This window comes from Cryptomeria japonica, chromosome 3, assembly GCF_030272615.1.
Source record: "Cryptomeria japonica chromosome 3, Sugi_1.0, whole genome shotgun sequence".
NCBI classification, from domain to species: Eukaryota; Viridiplantae; Streptophyta; class Pinopsida; order Cupressales; family Cupressaceae; genus Cryptomeria; species Cryptomeria japonica.
The window spans coordinates 265,930,165-265,950,908 of record NC_081407.1 but is presented as its reverse complement, the minus strand read 5'-3'; the positions used below and the strand labels follow the sequence as shown (position 1 = coordinate 265,950,908).

Below are 20,744 nucleotides of genomic sequence, written 5' to 3'. Positions count from 1 at the left end.
CTAAAAATTAGTGGCTGGTTGTCCTAGTTTAATCACTGGTTGAGCACTTGTACTATATGATTCGAAAGATCTTTCATGATTATTTTCTGTACTAGGGACTACTTTTTCTACTATAACACACCTGTACTGCAATATTAGTAAGAAGAACGTGAGTCAATTAACAATTATATTTTAAGATTCCAAGTTATGTTTCACATTATGAGATGCTCAGCTTTAATGCATATTTAATTTAACATTTTAATTCCATCAATATTGGATATCACTTAATTTTACATTTATGTGTTTGTTTATGTTAATGAATGTGCGTAAATACTAGAACTAATAGAATTCAGCTGAAAACATCACCACAATGATAGAATTTGCTTGGAAGATTCTCCAGTCTTGTCAACAAATACATTTCGTGCATATCCTGCAATCATCGCATTCCATGGAACCACATTTCTTTGGAGCATTTTGTCAAACAGTTCGTGTGGCTTGTCTATCGTTTCACATGTCCCATACAATCAGTGTGAACACATTTATCTCAAAAAAACCTCCATCTTTTATGCTTTCATGGATGTCCATACCCTGTTCCAAAGCTCCCATTTGGCACAAGCTATGAGGATGGTGGCAAAGGTTGCAGAGTCTATTTTAACACCTGCCAATTGAATTTGCTTGAAGTTCCTAAACTCTTTTCACTGAATCCACCTTATACATATCCTACAATCAGTGTGAACACATTTATTTCAAGTGTTTTGTCAAACACATCTAAGCTTCCACATTTCGCATACATTGTCTACTAGACCATTTCCGTGGTGTGAGTTCTCTTGATATTGCATAACATATGACATTCTTGAAAAATATAGCAAATATATGCAAACTGTGGAAGAATACAAAAGGCATGCCAACTGTTTGGCAGAATGTCTAAAAGAAATATGGTTTCGTCGAATGTGAATGCCATGGTTTCCCTGCTCTCCTCTACCTCTCACAATCTTGCATTTTCTCCTTTACCTACCACACTCTCCACTCTCGGCAGGAACATGATGCTCTGCGTCTCTTGTTTTTTATAAACAAATTTAACGACGGGATCCAATAGAAATTAGAACAAATAATTTTATATAAATTATTAAATTTGTTTAAAAGCAAAATATTTAGAAAAAAATGAAATGTTGAAAAATACTATATTCTCATTAGACAACTCAAAATGATAATTGCATCTAATGGATGCGTTAGTATCCTATCAGCACGGAAGGAACTAACAAGAGATCAATGCATCAAGTTCCTGCCGAGATGTTTTAAATTGTTATACAATTCTAGTCAAAAAGCATTTGGTATCAACTAGAAGTGCTTTTAATGTGTAGAAGAAACCTTTTACTTTTGAAGTTATTGATATATTTTAGTGTATCATATGTAGATATATTTTATTGGGCAATGTTAAACTTTGCAAGCTATTTGACTACAGAAGATGAAAATTGTTTTATGAGCATTTGTAGCATATGAAACATAGTAGATAAATAAGTAACTTAGTATTGTTATGTATATAATTTTAATTTGCAGATTAACAATCCAAATAACCCATAAGGTTTAGTTATGCAATCTAATCCATGAGGTTCGGTTATGCAATCTGTTCATATGAAACAAGTTATGAGTTTTTCAAAAAATTAATGAGTGCATAAAGCTAATGAAGAGAAGCACAAAAAACTTTACTAAAATTTCATTTTATTCATAAAATATATGTAACTAGAAAATGAATACCTATAAAGTGTTCAAATTGAAGATTGAGTTGAGTGCATAAGGCTAATGAAAAGAAGCAAAATAAAATTTATAGGCATTTTAGAGTCATAAAACATATATAACTAGAAAATAAATGGCTATAAAAGGTTTTGCATTCAAGAATAAGCTAAATGTGGTAATATATGTTAGCTATTGTAATTTGTAATCATGTTGACTGATTACTCATTTCAACATAGTCATATTTGTAAAGAAATTTAAATTTGATATTTATATTCAACTTTCCATTATTTCAAGGAAGATCTATAAAACATGATTTTACTTAACGAATCATTAGTGGAGATATTAGCAATCATAATAGAGATGTCAAAAAAATTCCAACAATAAATTTGATAACAAATGTTTTTTACTTCAATGAAAGGAAAATATATATTGAAAATATGCGTAATCTTAAGTTTAAAGGAAATAAATAGTAAAGTTGCAATAATTTTGTAAACAAATAGCAATGGGAACATTTATTTGCCAAATTTGATCTAGCATCTTTGGCACTGACTTCATTTGTTTTTGTTTTTTGCTTTCACAAAAGAGAGAAAATAGTCTATGCAAAATTAAAGTCCATGGTCAAGCTTATAAAAGATAACCATAAATTATAAAATTTGCAAGAAAAGTATACGTTATTTATTCTCATTCTAAAGCTAAACAGCTTTAACAACATAAATTAGCCTGGTGCGGCCATAACAAATGGGAGACATACTTGGAAGGAAAAAAAAGTTATTTAAATTTATTTAAACTTTGAAGATAATAATTAAATTGTATAATAATGATTCTAATTTAAGATTTCAAGAATGTCAATAAATTTAAAAAATTATTATGTAAAAATATATAGATTTGATCATGAGTATGTGAAATCCATGGGACTATTTATTTGTAAATAGTTTAAAAAAATTTTGGGCATGTTTTGACGAATTTCAGGTATTGTTTGGTTTTTAGATGTAAAATTAATGATATTAAAAAGACTATTATATTAAATTATATAGATAGATGTAAAAATATTTTCTTTTGGTCTGCAACAACTTATTTTTTTACTCTTAAGATTTCTAACATCTTGATGATGGATGACAAAGATTCATCTGAAATGTTGATGCAAATAAAAGCAGACAATCAAAATCCAAGAAAAACGCACAACAATCATTATCATGATAAGAATGTAGTGGAGATATTATTTTTCATATTTTATAGTAATGTAGTGTCGTAAATTGTACACCGTTGCTAGGGTGGTACAATTTCACACTTAGGTTAGCACCCACCTTAGTGTGTCTTGCATCTTGCATATCTAATTTCCCTTTGAGCATTTAATTAATTAATTTAATTTAATCTAAGGTCATGTCTCATCACTTTACATATTATAAAGTTGGGCCCTTTACCCTAAGTGTGCCCTTTTTCATTTTATTCCTTCAATGAATCATTTAATCATAAACCTTAATTATGTCTTATTTGGACCGTTTAAGTCCGATTTCACATATCAAAACATCTCGAAATCAGCTGTAACTTTGGGATGCGCTCTAATATCATCATATCTAACGACCCCAAAAATTTGGTGAAAAGTTGGTCGGACAGTGGCAGGAATGCACATGGTCCGCGACTTTTTCCCCGAAATTTTGGGAGCACAATCCTATGATATAATAATGCTTAACCCCAAAATATCAGTGGGAAATTCAAATCCTAGGTCGGCCTAAACATGAAATTAATATTTAGGGTTTCATACTTAAGAGCTCTCTTTCTTGATTTGAAGGGGTCTTCTTCTAAGAATCTAAGAGTAGGTTTTTGGAGCATTAGAGCCTTCTTTGCAACGAAAGAGTAGATCTTTGAAGTCTTCAACAATATTCAAAATTCATCCATCAAACATTCATCAAGAATCATTTTATCAATTGGGGGCTTTTGAAGATGTAGAATAACAATAGGAGATCACCGACTGACGATTTACTTGTACCTCTCCCTTGGGGTTGGGTATGGTTTCATGTTGTTTTCATATCTTTGCATAAGCTTCATTTTGATTCATATTCATGCTTTAGATCACTTTTCATTGTGGATTTAGAGCATTTACTTTGTCAATTATAAGCAATTAGGGTTTACTCTTTAGGGTTGCTCTAGGTTGTTTACTTTCATTCTTAGGATCTTGCACACACACAAGGTTCTTGCACATACATTTTTAGTACATTATCGGCTATTTGTGGAGGTGGAAATTACCAACACTGGGGTTTGACTAAGGCAAAACCCTATGTAGCCACTCCAAACCCTCTTTCTTAGCTTCAGGTACAGGTTCGGATCCGAGTGTCGCTGGAAGTTTTAGGACAGGAAGAGCACACAAGGATAGTTCTTGGTTGCAGACCTTGGCAAAAACCCCAAGGACAGGGGCATGGTGCCCTGGTCCTACCCAGGACAATGGTGTGGCACCATGGTCCTTCCCTTTGTCAGCAGGACCTGGTAGAGCAACACTTTGCAAGCCTCAGAATCCCTCCTGTCAGTTGCAGCTCCATAATTGCAAAATCGGGATAGTGGTGTGACATCCTGGTCCTGGACATTTTTGCTCAGATTTCAGACACAGGTACACCTTTGATTTTGCCTTATGATCTGTACTTTCCAGAAGTGTATCATTTGTTCTTTGATCTGCATTCTCATATTAGGGTTTGCTTTCTTACTTGCATTCTAGGTTAGATTGCATTTTGCATCATTCCTCTCTCACATTTACAACAAAGGAATAGAAAACTTAATAGGTAATTCATGACTCTTTCTTTCTCATAAGAAGTAGTTGGTGTGCATTACCTCCCTAGGCTCTTTCGTATTCCATGAGTGTGTATGAGAATGGGATTAGGGTTTCCATACTTAGTCTCACTTTTTCCCCTACACAAGTAATATTTTTAAATTCAAATTAATAAAAAAATGAGTTTTTTAAAGAAACTATAATATTTTCAATGACAGGTAAACTGACAGCGTGTGTTATACTTGATCACATATGTTTGTTGTTGATTTTTTGAATACTTCACATGCCTTGTTTACAGCTTGCCAAATGCAACGTGAAATATCGCAGTCTATTGCAGCAAGAGCTTCCCATAAAGTGGCAAGTGTACCAGGAATCTTATTTTCCCTGCTCCACGTTGCATTGCTGGTCCAGGTGGCATCTCTTGCATTAAATTATGACAAACCTAGTGATTTATGGATGGTATATTTGTTACAATTTAATTTATGAGGATTTAAGAGACTTAATTATTTGCTGAAAATTTCTTCACATTAGATGCCCGAGTTGTGGAAAATTTTACAGGGCATCGCTGTTTTTTTTAACACTCGCATACGTTTTACAGGAACTTATTATAGGTAAACACTTGAGAATCTAAAAAGACATTGAGATACACTTGAGAATCTAAAAAGACATTGAGACAATGCTTACAGGGTTAGAAGAGATCTCCTGTGCCAGGTTATCAAATTGATGTATTTTCTCTTTAAAGAACATAATTGTCTCGGTTTGGTTTATATTTTGTTCTATTTGGGTTGTGGGTTGCCTTAATACAATGAGTAAGCATTTCAAAATTTGACTGGTGAGGGCATCTACAAATTTTTCTATTTTTGTCGATAAATTTATTAAATTTTTTAATTGCTTTCTTTGTTTTTTTGGGGGGGGGTAATATGTATAGATTTGTTCAAAAATTTTGTGAATGCTAACCAGAGAATGGTATAACTATCAAAAGATAAGAACAACATAACAGATAGGACCGATATTAGCCACGGCAAGGCATAGGATGAAGGGGATAGGAATTTGCTCTGGAGACAGTAAAGAAAGTAATTTGCTTTGTATTAGGAACCAAATTGGTAAGAGGTTTGACTTCTCTATTCTTAATTACTCTTGGGTTTTTATCTACTTCTTTTTATTTTAAAATTTGTGAAAGAACAAAGCCCTCCAATAATGCAATGGTGAAGTTTGTGGTCGCATAGCCTGGTATTACCTGACATTCCTCAAAATATGCCGCGAAAATTTACAAGACCTTTACAAATAGATAGTCCCATGGATTTCACATGGGCAGCTAATGGTAAAAATTTAGCTTAGGAAAAGCCCTTTACAAATAGATAGTCCCATGGATTTCACATGAGCAACTAATGGTCAAAATTTAGCTGTGAAAACCAGTGGTTCCATGTTTTGTTTAGAAATTCTGATATTAGAAAGAAAAAAATTACCTACAAGATTATCCTGATATCCACTGGCAGAATCTACATATTAAGATGTCGTGTGGATCAAAAACTCATAAATTGATGTGGGGATTATTTACACCAACTCTAAATTTCGCTTCCAAAAGTTTGAGAAGAATCTATAGCTTAACTCTACATCTTTATAATAATCTTGATATATGATTGTATGGCTACTTAGGCTTTGAACAAAATTTTTATTTTCTTAATTTAAAGTTTTAGACTTACCCAAATTTCAGAGAAACAAATAGAAACAAAAAAAGAAAAAGAAAAAAACTGTAAGTAATATCAAACAAGCCACTCTCTGAATTTTAAAAGGAAGTTTAAAAGACCAAAATAAGACTGAGGGGAAGCAATGAATTACCAAGGGCAATTGACAATGTTCACAGTATGGTTGCAATTTGAAGAATCTGTGTATGCCAAACACATTTATATCTCTGAAATCAAAGGTTCAGAGAAAGGAAAATAGATAGAGCGCAAAATGCATTCAATAAGATCATATGTATAAAAAAATGTTATAAATTCAATTACTTAATTGCTTCAAAGACCATTACACTTCCGTAGAGGTTTTAACATTTATCTTTTCTAAGTATAGTACTCAATGAATAGCCTAGAAGCTAGATAAGGTCTGCATTTAATATGCACAACCCGAGCAATGAGTTAGACAAGGTCTGTTAAAGCTTGCATTTAATATGCATTCAATTATAAGATGTGTCTGCAATTCTATTCAATGAAAAAATATTTGCTATGATATATTTATCTACTTTATATACTTTATATCACTTCGAATAGCTTCAAATAATTCATTTTCTTCAAAAATCGAAATCGAAAAAAAATGAATTATGCAATATGAAGAAGTTGGGTTTGGAGCTTCACAATTCTCATGGATATATCCGGTGAGGTCGTCTAGCTGACTGATCTTCAATATGCTCAGAACGAAGTGTTCAAAGAAAGATGTTTGATTGACTGCAAAATCTACACCACATCTCGGGTTCGACTGTCTGAGTAGAGAGTCTGGTCAGATGTGAAGAGCGTTTGTCTATTCAGAAGGTCCACGTAATATTTGGTGTCGAACACATTTGGGCTGCGAATATCCAAATTGGTGGTCTTAACGGTTGTGTTTGTGGGACAAGTGAGGCGAAGTTGCTTTGCAAATGTCTGGTCGAGAATGGGATCTTGTAACTTGCTCTGCCGATTGTGTGCCCACCTGAAATATCATGTGGTAAGAAACACAATCCTTGGATATCATGATTACAAGTTTAATAGGAATTGAAATGTATTAAATGTGTACCTGAAAGAGCCACCAGATCCGTGAAAGTAAAGCCATTGAGAGACAAGACGCTCATAAGACCAGTAAAGCCTTTGAAAGTAAATTTGTGGTCCGTATGCCCAACTATCCCTTTAAAAATGAATTTTGTTTCAAAAAGCAAAAAGCATAAAATAACGAGTGTGTTTTGTCAAATTTTTAATTTATATACAAGGAGGTCAAGAGGTTGTTGTGCATATCTAGCAAAATTTATGTGCTAGTTGGATTGGCTTGTTTTCATTTCAAGCAAAAATTGATTCTTCATCTAGTTGTATATAGGTTGTTTTTCGAAATTCTTTTAGAAATAGTCTTCAATGGTCTTTCTCCATATAAAATGCATATGTCTTAGTTTATTGAGTACATACATGTATTTTCCTTATTGAGTACATGCATTTTTCTCATGTTAGATTGAATTTAATTTTAACATTTAAATTTCTTATTTCTTCATTCTTTGTCTAAGCATGGTAAAGATAGTTCTTGTACTTGTAAGGCCATTCAATCTCATAAGTCATTACTATCAATTGGCTTAATGATGGTATGAGATCAACGACTAATCACATTATAGCCAAAATCACAACCTTTTTTAAGTGTGACCCTATAGATGCAACAAGAAAACAAAAAGACAACAAGTGAAGAATCTTAATGAAAGAATGTAGTCATGGCTTGAAATAAAACAAAATAGACCATATCAGAAATTGTAATTGATGAAAATACTCTATTTTAATAAATGTCAAAATACTAATATCTAAAATTGTTTTGTACGAATTTTTGGGCAGTACCAACAGTACCACAAATCTAATTTAATTTAATGCTCTCAATTAGAATTATTGAATTTTGAATTTTTATATAGAAATTTGGCAGATAGTTTGAGACTGCTTATTCACTTAAATTCATGATGCTTGAATATTTTGAATAGTTATTAAAACTTTCTCTCAAATGGTTACTTATTGATTGTCTTATATATAAAAAATTCTTTAGTACTGTGAGTTACTTTCAGAATGACATATTGCAAGATATTAAATGTGGATAGTCCAACAATCAACCCAAAACAAAGAATTGCATGTGATATTCTAGGGTTTTGCTCAAAGTTGTGTGATCTTATTAGAGAATACATTAATATAGTTTCTAATATATGTGGCATCTTTGTTCTTATGTGAGTCCTAAATATGTTGTATGGATACCAATAACAGAATGCCCTTTCTACCATGTTATTGTTTTTAAATTATGATCCTAGAAAATGTACAAATTTAGTTTTTCACCTTTGTTTATATAATCTAATATGAGTTATTGTTTTCCCAAACTGTAGGGGTATATTATTATTATAGGTGTTGAAATTACAAATCTTTCTCTTTCTTAGTGAAGCTAATGTCTAAAGAACAATAATTGCAAGGAGATTATCAACAATTGCCTTTCTGAATAAGGATCCATTTAGAAAGTGTTTCATTTTATGATGGCCAATATAGGTAGGTATCCTATATATAACATCATTTTAAAATCCTAGTTAGGCACATGAGCCTTCTTCTGCACACACAAAAAAAAAATCTAAACGAAATATTAAAACATAAATTTAAATATTAAAAATTGAATAACAAAATAGATTCTGATCTCCAATCCGTCTTTAACCACTTTCAAAAAGATACTAAAAATTTGTTTATAGAAACTACTATAAATGAGAACAATTTAGACCTTGTTTTAAAATGAAATGGAACCAAAATAATGATTCAACTAAGTAGCGATTGTAAAAAAACACTCATTAAAACCATGGCAAGTGACCTAATTAAAGATTCTATATAAATTATGTTGTGTCGTCAATGATGTCGATGACAAAAAATGGATAGAGTTTCTAGGAAAAATATCACAAAACCCTACAAAAAGAAAAAATTTCATTTGTTTGAGACTAACCAAAACTAGACTCCCTACAATTGCTATTTCAATTTATTTACAACTATAAATCTAATAGGCGATAGAGAATGACATTGGTTTGTAGAGAGGTATTGACATTTAAAAATGAATAAATGAAATTTGGCTTGATAAATTCTCAACATGAAAAATTTCTGGCAACTTTTGGCAATGAGAAAAAATTCTTAGTTGTGGACATATTTAGCAAATCAAATTGGATGTTGATTTGGTGTTTAAGTCATGTGGTCTACAAGATTATTCTCTTTGATATTTCAATTTGCATTCTACTAATGTGATAATGAGTTTTCATGTTCACTGATTGGATCTACGAGTTGTGATTTGTAGGATATGTGGCCTATTGATTGCAGTGGGACGACTCAATTGTGGACTGTCTATATCCACCAAGTTTGATTCATTGTGGTACATACTTGTTAGTTGTCCTTGTTTGTGGTCATTAGTGCATTGGTATGTTTGTTTTGAGATGAGAGAATGGATGATGTTTATAATACCTAGATAGTTGGTGTTGGGACTTGTAGCATGTGTTTTATCATGGAGTCATGATCGCTAGGTTATTAATTGGTTACACTTTCAATGGGATCTTTTGACAGTGATATATTGGAGGTGTAGGATTGATTCCGGATTGGTGGTTGTGTCGGCAGTTGTATGTATCTTCTTGGATTGGAGTTCATGGTTACACTTGATGTTATTGACTTTTCAGTTTTATGTGTAGATGGAGAGAAATATATAGATCTTATGCTCGAATAAGATTCAGATTTATTTCAACATATTCAATAGAGTACCTGCAAAATGCACACAATGCAAAATAAAATCTAAACTAAAACACACATGCATGCTAAAAATTACTCCATTGCACTCCTTAAATCAAGATCTTATGTAAATAATATGGCTCTCAGAAGCACACACAAGAATCTATGATTTATTGGAGATTTAAAATATGATGAATGCAGGATAAGAATGCTAGAATGCAAAGAGAATGCTCCAATGCTAGATTGCTAGATTGCTAAATTGCTCATTAGGATCGATAAAAGATGAAAGAATCCTCTAATATAGAGAATACCTTGGAAAATTGAGAGATAGGATTAAGAGGTGAAAGAATAAATGGTCGGCTAAGATTGAAGGGTAGGTATAGAAAATGATAAAATAATAAGAGGGTAGTTAGAAAAAATATTAAAATAATGAAGGGCATAGGTAGAGGAAAATTAAGAGATAAATGACATGTCTCATTGAAGGAAAAAGATAATAAATTAATTAAATAAATAAAGATTTATGTAACTAATAAAGGAAATGGGATCAATTAAATAAATAAAATATTTATTTAATTTAGGGAAAAGATAATTTAAATAAATAAAAGTATTTATTTAAATAAGGAAAGGCTTAGAAGAGGATTAATGAGTTAATTAAATAAATACAAATTTATTTAATTAATAGAAGACTTAGCATAAAATAATTAAATAAAAAAAATATTTATTTAATTAGACAGTACAATTTTAGGTGTCTACTGTATGTGTATAGATGGGTGTTTTTCAATTAGGAGATGGTTGTCATGATGCCATGTGTGGCTTGGTATCATGATTCAATGAGAGTTGTTGGCAGTGATGTGTATTCACCATTCAATGGTGGATGATCTTCTTAGTGTGTATATGTTGGAGGAGCTCTTCATCTTGTTGCTACAAAGGGTCTTTTACATTTGTAGGTACATTAGTAGGAGATGGTGATCTTCATAATATTTGAGGATGTGGACATCTTGGAGGACTCATGTATTCCATAGTTGAGGTGTGGTTTATGCTTTCATTTGACATGTTATCATGGTTTGTTGTTATGTCATGGTACACTCTTGATTACGCATTAGAGTTATGGCATGTTATAGTTATTTGATATGTTCATATGGAGCATGTTATCTCCTAGGAGGAGATGGTTAGATCATATTGTCATGTTTGTGTTCCTAATTCAGTTGTTGGAGCTTTGACATTGGTCTTAGTTGGCTCTCTTTGTATTGAGTGTATGATCATTTTCTTGATACTTCATGATGGTGCTATGTTGCATTTGGAGTTTGATGTGGATTGATCGATTATAGGTGCTCATGGATACATGGATATGTTGGTGATGCTAGTATACTCTTGTGATTAGAGATGTGTGTTCAGAGAGTTGGTTCTTTCAGCAAGAAGCCTGTGGAGCATTCACCTAGTATAGACTTGAGAGGATATTGTTCTTAGTGTGTCATGTTGAATTGGATAGCTTGATGAGCATTCTCATTCCCCACTCCTGGTCTACTTGGGAATTTACTACTTGAGAGGTGTTGTTCATTTTTCCTTTCAAGTGCATTATGAACTTATGCTTATCTTTCATAGATATAGATCTTGAGAGTGTACATCCCCATGCTAAAGTGATTGTGTACACATTATCGGGAGTAATTTCTTTATGGTAGGATACACCCAAAAAGAAAAGCACATTATCACAATAATATGCACCCTAGAAAGGACAAATCAAAGGATAATGATCATAAGACATACACAAGGTGGTTTCACTTAACTGTGGGGTCAGTATGCTTCTTATGATAAATAATGTATATCATGTATATATATGCATAGAGTTATCAGCATCCCCCAAAGACAGAAAAACCACCATGGAAGAAGGGCACATGTGTCTTTTGAGTCAACATGGGAGAGACCAAAAGAGAACTCAATGATTTTCATCATCCTCGAATAGACAACACTAGGAACAACAAATAGAAGATTTGAGAGACAAATAGAAGATCACAAACAAGCAAGAGAGGAGAGAGAGAGAAAGAATCTATGGTATGAATGAGGCTAATCAATAAAACCATCCACCTCCCCATCTTTCTCATCACTTTTTAGGGAAGGTGGACTGCATGCAAGAGGAGAAACATTGAGCACAGTAGGTGGAGCTATCACAAGTTCCAAACAATGACCATGCTCTAATGATGAATCAAATTGTCTGTTACTTGGAGCTAGGATTAATGATTTTGAAAATTGTTGGGATAAATTATTATTAACATCAATATATTCATATTCATCATCCAAATTATTAGGATCAACATTTTCATCATGAACAACATTCTCACTTATTTCATCATCAAGATTAACAAAAATAGGAGCTCTAATAGGAATGGAACTTGAAGCATCATTTGTCTTAATCACTTTATGCCTTGAAGATTTAGGTTGAACCTCTTCATTAGGAGAAGGTAGAGAAAATGATATTATGTCAACAATTGGTGTCTTTGGAGAAGAAATGGTTTGAGAAGCAAGTTCACGAGATCTAGCACGATATCTCCATCGATGTTCTCTTGCACAATAGTTTCATTTAGTTTTAACTTAAGGTTGTGAGGGTTTAGGTTTAGTAGACATAGGCTTCTTATGTTCTTATAAGGAAGGATGCATAGGAGAAGGTATTTTAGGTTGAATAATATGAGATGTTGAGTGCTTCCCTTTGTAATATTTAGGAGGCGGAACCACACCATATAAAGGAGGAATAGGAGGTGTAGGAAGGAGACTAGGTCCATCATGAGGAGGAGGAATGGGTCTATCCTTATGAGTAATAATATGTTTATCCTTAGGAGGAAGAATAGGCTCACGCTTAGGAGAACTAGTGGATTTATTCTAAGGAGGAAGAGGGAGAGGATCCTTGGAAGAAGGAAAATGGTCCTTGGTAGGAGGAAGACTAAGTGTTGGATTTGTAGGTTCACTCAAAGATAAGATCATCTCATTCTTCCATTTTTGATAAGATTTAAAAAGAGGATCACTTCTCGACTTAAGAGGTTGGAATTGTTTGGACCAAAAATAATCAAGACAAACATCTCTTTGCCTAATCATGGGTTGGTACATGCTATGATTAAAAGTTATGATCTTGTGATCAAGAGGGAATTTCAAGCATTTATGAAAAGTGAAAATGATCGCTTTATGGAAGATAGCCAAAGATGTCCCAACTTCCCAATGGCAGGACAAGAGAAACCATCAAATATTTTAATCACCACATCAGATATCTCATATGTCACTTGATGCAATTGTAAGGTATAAAGAAATTCTTCATTTATCACATTAACCATAAAAGTTGGATCAATGAGCACCCCTTGATAGGGTATGCCTTTGATTCTTGCAGTGATATATAATGGGCCATCGGGTGCTTCAATAGTCTCACTATGATCAAATGTGATGCATAAGTCCTCAGGAGGTTCATTTTTATCAATAAGGTGCACCACATTATTAGGCTCGAAGCCAAGATCATTGGGAGGGAAGGCAAGACAATCAGTCTCAATCACATTAATGGAATGGGAAGGTAAAGGATCAGTGAAAAATTGAATATTTTGATTTGGAGGAGCTACTAATTTATTTCCTTTATTATTTTACACCAGCCATAGATATGGTAAATTGTTATCAATCAAGTTTTGAATCTTACTCCTTAATGAATAACACTTTTTAGTATCCTGACTAGGTTGATGATGATATAGGCAAAAAGCTTTGGAATCAAAGGCAGGTGACAAAGGCTTAGTTGTGTCAGTTGGCTTAATAGGGGGAAGTTTCAACACATTCCTTTGCAACAATTGTGTCATAATACTATGCAAAGATTCATTAAGAGGAGTGAATTCTTTTCTAAATTATTTGGACAAAGGAGGCACGCCTGTTGTTGCAGTTGCTACTTGAGCGTTGATGTTGTCATTGAACTTGATGAATTCCTTATTCAGTTGGAACTTCACAAAAGGTTTTTGAGCACTTTCACTTTTATCATTCAGAGCCAATGAAGATGATTGTTCCAATTTTCTCATGGTAAGGTGATAATTGTGAGGAACTACACACAATTGCGTAAAGGAAGTAAACTCAGAAAGGAAAAGTTTATCCCTAATATCTTTTTGCAAATTAAGAATGAAAATTCTTTAAATATTTTGATCGGACAAAGGAAATTTTTTTTGAGAATAGATGTTTGTATCTACCAATAAAATCAGTCACTTTTTCTTTAACACCTTGTTTACAATGCATTAGATCAATCAATGTAATCTTAGATAATTTATACCTATTAACAAAATATCTAGCTTACGTGATTTCAATACGATTTTTAACTCACCATACATTGATTCACTGCTAAGCACTTTTTAGTGCTAAGTGTTAATGAATAACTTGAATGCGATTGAAATTAGAGGCTGCAGACCTTGTTGACAGAGTCATGGCCAGCCAAAGCTAAGATGTCAGCACACGACACGATTCCATTGCACGCGGCTTCCACTCGCTTTTAAGTTGTTAATAATTGTGAATGTCATAGCTCACAATTATACATTTGCAGGAGCCATCCATTCGCTTGACGTCTCGTTCAGCAGCACTGACCCGTCGCATCCTTGTCAAATTCATACAAAAATTGATTAAGCCCACCAAATAGCAAATAAACACATCCAACTAAGCAATATTGATATGAATCTACCTGCACGAAGAAGTCGATCGTGGAAATGCAGTTTGAGCAGGCCAGCCGCTTGTGTTATATCTTAATTGAGATCAAACTCGATACGTTCTTCCACAATTGACTCCAACGTTGGGCAACTCGTGCTGTAAAACGTCCACTGGAGTTGAGAGGCTTAAATCCCTTACACTAGAGAATGCGCTCGCACAGGCGCCCACCATATAAACTAAAGCTAGAATGAAAAAAGGTATCCCATTGTTTCTTTCAATATGCTCCATAAGTTTTATTCGGTATATATCGTGCGTTAGGGTTTTGATGCTGGAAATGTCACTCTCCAATAGCTAATGCCGGGAATGGCGGTGGGGTGAGTTCTTCAAAGGGATGGATTTCTCAGCTCGGAAAGTCAAGACATTTTTGCAGTAGATGAAGTGTGCCGACAACAAATTTCTTTGTTCTTATCTTGTTACGTAACCCCAACTTTTCTTATGTCACGTACCTAAATATATTTGACCAGCAATATTCTTTTGAATAATTTACTTTTGCATTAAATGCATTAAATTCAATCAATTTAGTAAGTATTAACCTCATAAATTTAAAGAGTTGCTACTGTCTCGTAGCGCAATTCGGGCGTCACAGCAAAACATAATGTAATGCCACTGATGAAACGTTCATTTCAGGACAGAGACGTGCACGGCGCTGATTATAAAATAACACAAAATTTCAACTTGCCTTTAGCTTTAATGGTTTTCTATATCAAACTTTTCGCCACGCGTAGAAAGAAGAGTTCAGTCAATACACGATAGCAAAATTAATCCCAAAAAGTAAAGGCAGTTTTTTCGTAAAAACGTCATGCTGAACATCGATTGTATTTTAATTAATTTGAAAATAATTAAAAACACATTGAATTCTAATATTTAAGTATTAATTAATTTCAATCCTCATATGTGGATTGATAGACAGTATGGAGGCCCACTGCCAGCCGCCTCACTTTATATGTTCTAGGCGGCTCTGAATTGCGTGTTTTTTCCAACCATCGTAAATTCTTATATATAGTCTCTGCCTTCACCCTTCATAGACACCATTGATATTTTCCATATCATACCAGTTTGCAATTGAAATGGCGCGGGCAATATTGTGGGTTTTGCTGGCAATAATGGCGGTATCACTCTATGCAGGTATGCAACTTAACCCAGAAAGATTAGTGTGAAAGAACCATACATTTATTAATTAGTGTTTCTGAGTTTGATTGTGTGATTATTTAGTGAGTTTAAAGATATAATTGTATATTTTCAAGATCATGTGATCCAAAAAGATTAGTCTTTGAATTCTATAACATCCTTATAATAGATTGTGTGAATTATATGAAATTTTGATGCATATTAAGAATGCGAAATTCAACTGTCACATGACCATTCACATTCACCAGACTTCACTTAATATATTGAATATGGATTAATAGAAGTGCATTCCCTGCTTGAAAGTAGCCTTTAAGATAACCACTAAAAATCTCATTGTCTTATGTCCTTGTATTATTTTCTCTCCTTAGTTTTGAATAAGAATTGGTATAATCAAATTTAAAAACAGCAATTATGTATAGATTGTAAAAACCTAATATGATCGATTTCGTTTGAGCCATTCAATATCACTAGACCCACTAAAACGGTTTTCATTATTTTCATGAGCAGGTGTAGAAGGTGTGAGCTTTGACATAGAAAACCAGTGTCCTTTCACGGTGTGGGCGGCAGGGACTCCATTCGGGGGAGGGAAAGAACTACGGAGGGGACAGTCATGGCGAGTGAATGTGCCAGGCGGAGCAAAGGGAAGGTTTTGGGGTCGCACCGGCTGCTCCTTCGACGGCAGCGGTCGTGGCAGATGCAACACTGGCGACTGCGGGGGATTACTCAACTGCCAGGGATCGGGAGGCGTTCCCTCAACGCTGTTTGAGTATGCTCTCAATCAATACCAAAACCTAGACTTCTACGACATCTCTCTCGTCGATGGATTCAACCTCCGCATGACTGTCATTCTTTCCAACTCAAATTGCAAGAAAATCGCCTGCAATAGCGACATAAATTCCAAGTGCCCAGGAGAGTTGAAGGTAGTCGATGGGTGCAGAAGTGCGTGTGCTGCATTCAACACGCCAGCATATTGCTGTACGGGATCCTTCCTCGATAATTGCCCTCCTACAGGCTACTCTAAATTTTTCAAGCGAGAATGCCCCATGGCCTACAGCTATGCCAAGGATGATCCCACCAGCACCTTTACTTGCCCCGGCGGCAGCAATTATAGAATTGTTTTCTGCGGTAATGGAGCTTCAAACTCTAATTCTACCTCCAGTGAAAGTGGGAGTCTTTATGCAGTCGAATAGGGATAATATATGTGTGCCCGTGTGCTGTGCATCCCAAGTAATAATGGTGGTTTTCAATAGAATAAACAAGGGTGTATATTACTCTTATATATTTTTCTCGGATTACAAGTATAAATACACTTGTATCTTTTTAACGTATGAATCTTTGATCGTTTTCATAAATTAATTAAAAATTAGAATATACTCTATTTTAAATTATTAATTAATTAATACGTATGACCAAATATGCATTATGATCTTTAGGTATCTTTTTAATTATCTAGATACTATTGTGACTACTGAAATGATATTTCTAAATTGTTTTATCATATTTCAAAATTTACTTAATTAAACTTAACACTTAAAAATAAAAATACTATTGATTCTAATTAATTTGTTTTATTTTTAAAAAGTAAAGTGATAGAGCGACTTGTCTTGGCACTTTCAAATTTTAATAAGATATTTCATGTAGATTGTGATGCTAGTGGCAATACAATCGAAACTGTTTTGAGTCAAAAAGGTAAGCCCATTGCTTATTTCAGTGAAAAGATGAATGATGGCAAAAGAAAATATTTTGTTTATGATCATGAGTTTTATGGTAAATGGAGACATTATCTTTTCTCAAAGATTTTTTTAATTTACGAATCATAAAGCTTAACAATATCTCAATAATCAAGGAAAATTGAATCAAAGGCATTCAAAATGGGTTGAGATTTTGTAGAGTTACACTTTTGATTTGAAACATAGGAGTGGAAAGTCTAATAGAGCTAAAATTTAATAATTACTATGGAATTTCATTCAAAGATGCATCTCCAAATTCAATTCCAATTTCACCAATACAAAGGCGGTGCACATGTCAATGACCCTTACAATTAGCTCAACCACTAACAATCCACAAATCGGAAGGATTGACTCCTTTCAAGGCAACAATTGATATATGACCAAGAGAAAGGACAAGATTAATATTTGTGGTTATATCATGTGTTAAGTCCTTGGATGGACTTAGAATTTTGCCATCATTTTCATATGATTGTTATGAAAAAATGAAGATAAGGAAGCAACTTGCCAAAAGGAAAATAGAGGAAGAAAGACTCAAATACTTGGAAACGTAATAATTTTATTTTATGTAATGTATATATTATTGAACATAAGTCTTATATGAAAATCTAATTACTTAACATTAAGATTAAATTTTGGGTTTAAAAGATGAAATTTCTCATTCATTATGAATTATATATTGTACATTTGATTCAATATGACAAGAATCATGACTTATAAAGAATAATACTTTTTTCAAATTAAAACATTATTATAATTTAATATATTACAAGTCATGTCGTGGATGCTCCTAGCTTAGATATCTTAAATACATCGATCTAAAATACACCAAGAGATATCAATCATGAGGCTTCTATCTATTCTCAATAACAATTTAAATGTATGCACCTAGAGATTGATATCTCTCAACATATTTTAGATAGATGTATTTAACGTATCTAAGTTAGTTTATTATTCATTTTATGTATTTTTTATTTATATTTATAATTAATTAATTAATTCATGTTAGAAACTTATATTTATTATATAAATTAACTTTTTATCTATAAATAAGCAAGAAGCTACCATCTATTGGCTTGAGGTGGCAAGGAAGAAAATCAATAGAATCAAAGCCCCCATAAAGTAGATGCTAGATATAGATCCTCAAGTTGGGTTATGGATGATAAGGACCATGGTGCTTGGATGGTAGCTGTTAAATTTGCTTAAATGGTTGAAAAGTGGAAAGGTTTGGAGAAGACAATGAAGGATTTTAATGAGAAAATAAACCAAGGTAATGACACAAAGGATTTGGCAGAAGTGGTTGAGGTGTTGCATCAGAATCATGACTCCATGAAAGGGAAAATGGAGAATACGTTTGCTCAAAACATGGAGATGACCAAGAAGAACTTTGTTTCTCTCCAAGCCATACAAGATGAAATCATGAGGAGGTGAGCAAAGAAATGACGACATTTGGAATCCTCAACTACCACTAGGCTAGAGGCATTTGTGTCAAAGGTGAAGGTAACCCTAGATTCCCTATCCATATCCTTTGGGAAAGCTTCTAAGAGAAATCTCTCCTTTTTGAAGAAAGGCAAAGGAATCAACTAGGATAGGAAGCTAGTGTTTTCCCCCACTTGGTAGGCCTTTGATACATGCCTTCGAGGGGAGTACCTCTTGTTTTATTTATTATCCTATTGGATCTTATCGTTTTATTTTTGGGTTTTCATAGTTGTGTTGGATGCCTACTAGATTTTGTTCCTTTTTGGAAATAAGTATTCTGGTCTTGGGACCCCGCCCCTCGTTAGCCCTTGGTTTTTCTCAACTAAAGGTTTTTCAATTATGTACAAAAGTTTAGGCCTATCCTAGTTTAACATATTCAAAAAGAATTGTATAAATTATTTATATGTTCCTTTCTTGAATCTGCGAGTTTACAATTAGGAGGTTGGTCACCATTAGTCACATTTTTCTAACCCTAAAATTATTAATTATATTTTTTTAATATTAGTTAAAAATTATTTAATTTATACACATCAAATAATTATAAAATATTTAAAATATTTAATTAAGATTACAATCATAATATAATTCGTCAAAATATTCATAAATATTTTACAATTATTTTAAATTTTAAAACAACAATTCATAAATTAAAATATTATATATATATATATATATATATATATATATATAATGTAATCCTAAAATTAAATAATTATATACCTAACTAAAACAATTTATATACTTTACATTTAAATATTATTCTTACTTAATTTTAATTCTAATTTAAAAAATAAAATCTTACTTAAATTAATTAAACATATTGTAATAAATAATAGATAGGGTTTAATTAGTGTTAGAGTTATGACTATGATTCAATTTAGGATTTATTTAAGGTTCAAAAGAGTTGATGTTATAGTTTAGCTACGGTTAAGGTTAGAAGTAAAATTAGAGATTACAGTTTCAAATAGTGCTAGGGTTTATTTAAGATTTTAAGCATTATTAGGGTTAATATTATATTAGTAAACTTAGAATTAGGGTAGTGTTAGATTAAGGTTTAGTTAAGGTTAGGGTATAATTATGGTTATACTTGAAAAATATTTGAGTTAGGGTTAAATTGTGGCGAAGGTTGGACATTAATTATTGTTTGGGAATGTTAGATTAGGGTTTAATTAGGGTTAGAATTAGGGGTCAATTAGTGTTAGATTTAATGTTGAATTAGGGTTTAATTTAGGTTTAGAATTGGAATTAAAGATAGGATTAGAGTTAGGGATGAATTAGCATTACGATCAATTTTACATTAGGGTGTAAATAGGGTTAGTGTCTAGATTCAATTGGAGTTCAATTTAATATTAGATAAGGTTTAATGTTAGGGTTAGAATTAGAATTAGAAATATGATTAGGGTTAGGTTTCAATAAGAATTAACTTTGCAACATTCTTTTTTTTGGAGAAAATAAATATAACATACATTAAATCTTAGATTTATATATTATTAAATCATATATTACATATGTATATTTTGAATTTTCCTTCAAGTAGTCTAAAGGATTTATTCAATCTCATTATAATAAACTCTTAACTATTATTTATGATTTATTGAACCATTTTACATCTATCTCATTACAATCAACTTTTTAGTATTATTTATGAATATTAAATAGTTTAAAATTTGATATCTCTCGTGTACTTAACTTAGTTTTAAAAAAATATAAATATGGTTGTTCTAATAGAATAAAAGAATTACATTATTAGAATGATAATTTAATCTAAGAATTGTAATTTTACTA

At 32.5% G+C, this 20,744-nt stretch overlaps 2 protein-coding genes across 2 annotated transcripts; one reads left to right on the top strand and one right to left on the bottom strand.

The window, feature by feature from the left end:
* Positions 1-6,921: 6,921 nt before the first annotated feature.
* LOC131036586 (peroxidase 12-like) lies at positions 6,922-14,796 on the bottom strand. Its single transcript, XM_057968479.1, has 3 exons — positions 14,684-14,796; positions 7,238-7,345; positions 6,922-7,153 (listed from the first exon to the last, which is right to left on the bottom strand). The coding sequence occupies exons 1-3, from the start codon at positions 14,794-14,796 to the stop codon at positions 6,922-6,924; spliced, it is 453 nt and encodes a 150-aa protein (XP_057824462.1).
* A 798-nt stretch (positions 14,797-15,594) lies between these two features.
* On the top strand, positions 15,595-17,085 carry LOC131059100 (pathogenesis-related thaumatin-like protein 3.4). The gene is made up of 2 exons (XM_057992500.2): positions 15,595-15,750; positions 16,261-17,085. The coding sequence occupies exons 1-2, from the start codon at positions 15,693-15,695 to the stop codon at positions 16,941-16,943; spliced, it is 741 nt and encodes a 246-aa protein (XP_057848483.1). The 5' UTR covers positions 15,595-15,692; the 3' UTR covers positions 16,944-17,085.
* Positions 17,086-20,744: the final 3,659 nt, after the last annotated feature.

What these genes read in the sequence shown, in the direction of transcription:
- LOC131036586 (XM_057968479.1), bottom strand. Translation starts at nt 14,796, where the DNA reads ATGGTGGGCGCCTGTGCGAGCGCATTCTCTAGTGTAAGGGATTTAAGC. An exon ending in GGAGTCAATTGTGGAAGAAC is followed by an intron (nt 7,346 to 14,683) that starts GTATCGAGTTTG and finishes TCATTTTTAAAG; the next exon opens with GGATAGTTGGGCATACGGAC. An exon ending in GGATCTGGTGGCTCTTTCAG is followed by an intron (nt 7,154 to 7,237) that starts GTACACATTTAA and finishes ATGATATTTCAG; the next exon opens with GTGGGCACACAATCGGCAGA.
- LOC131059100 (XM_057992500.2), top strand. Translation starts at nt 15,693, where the DNA reads ATGGCGCGGGCAATATTGTGGGTTTTGCTGGCAATAATGGCGGTATCA. An exon ending in GGCGGTATCACTCTATGCAG is followed by an intron (nt 15,751 to 16,260) that starts GTATGCAACTTA and finishes TTTCATGAGCAG; the next exon opens with GTGTAGAAGGTGTGAGCTTT.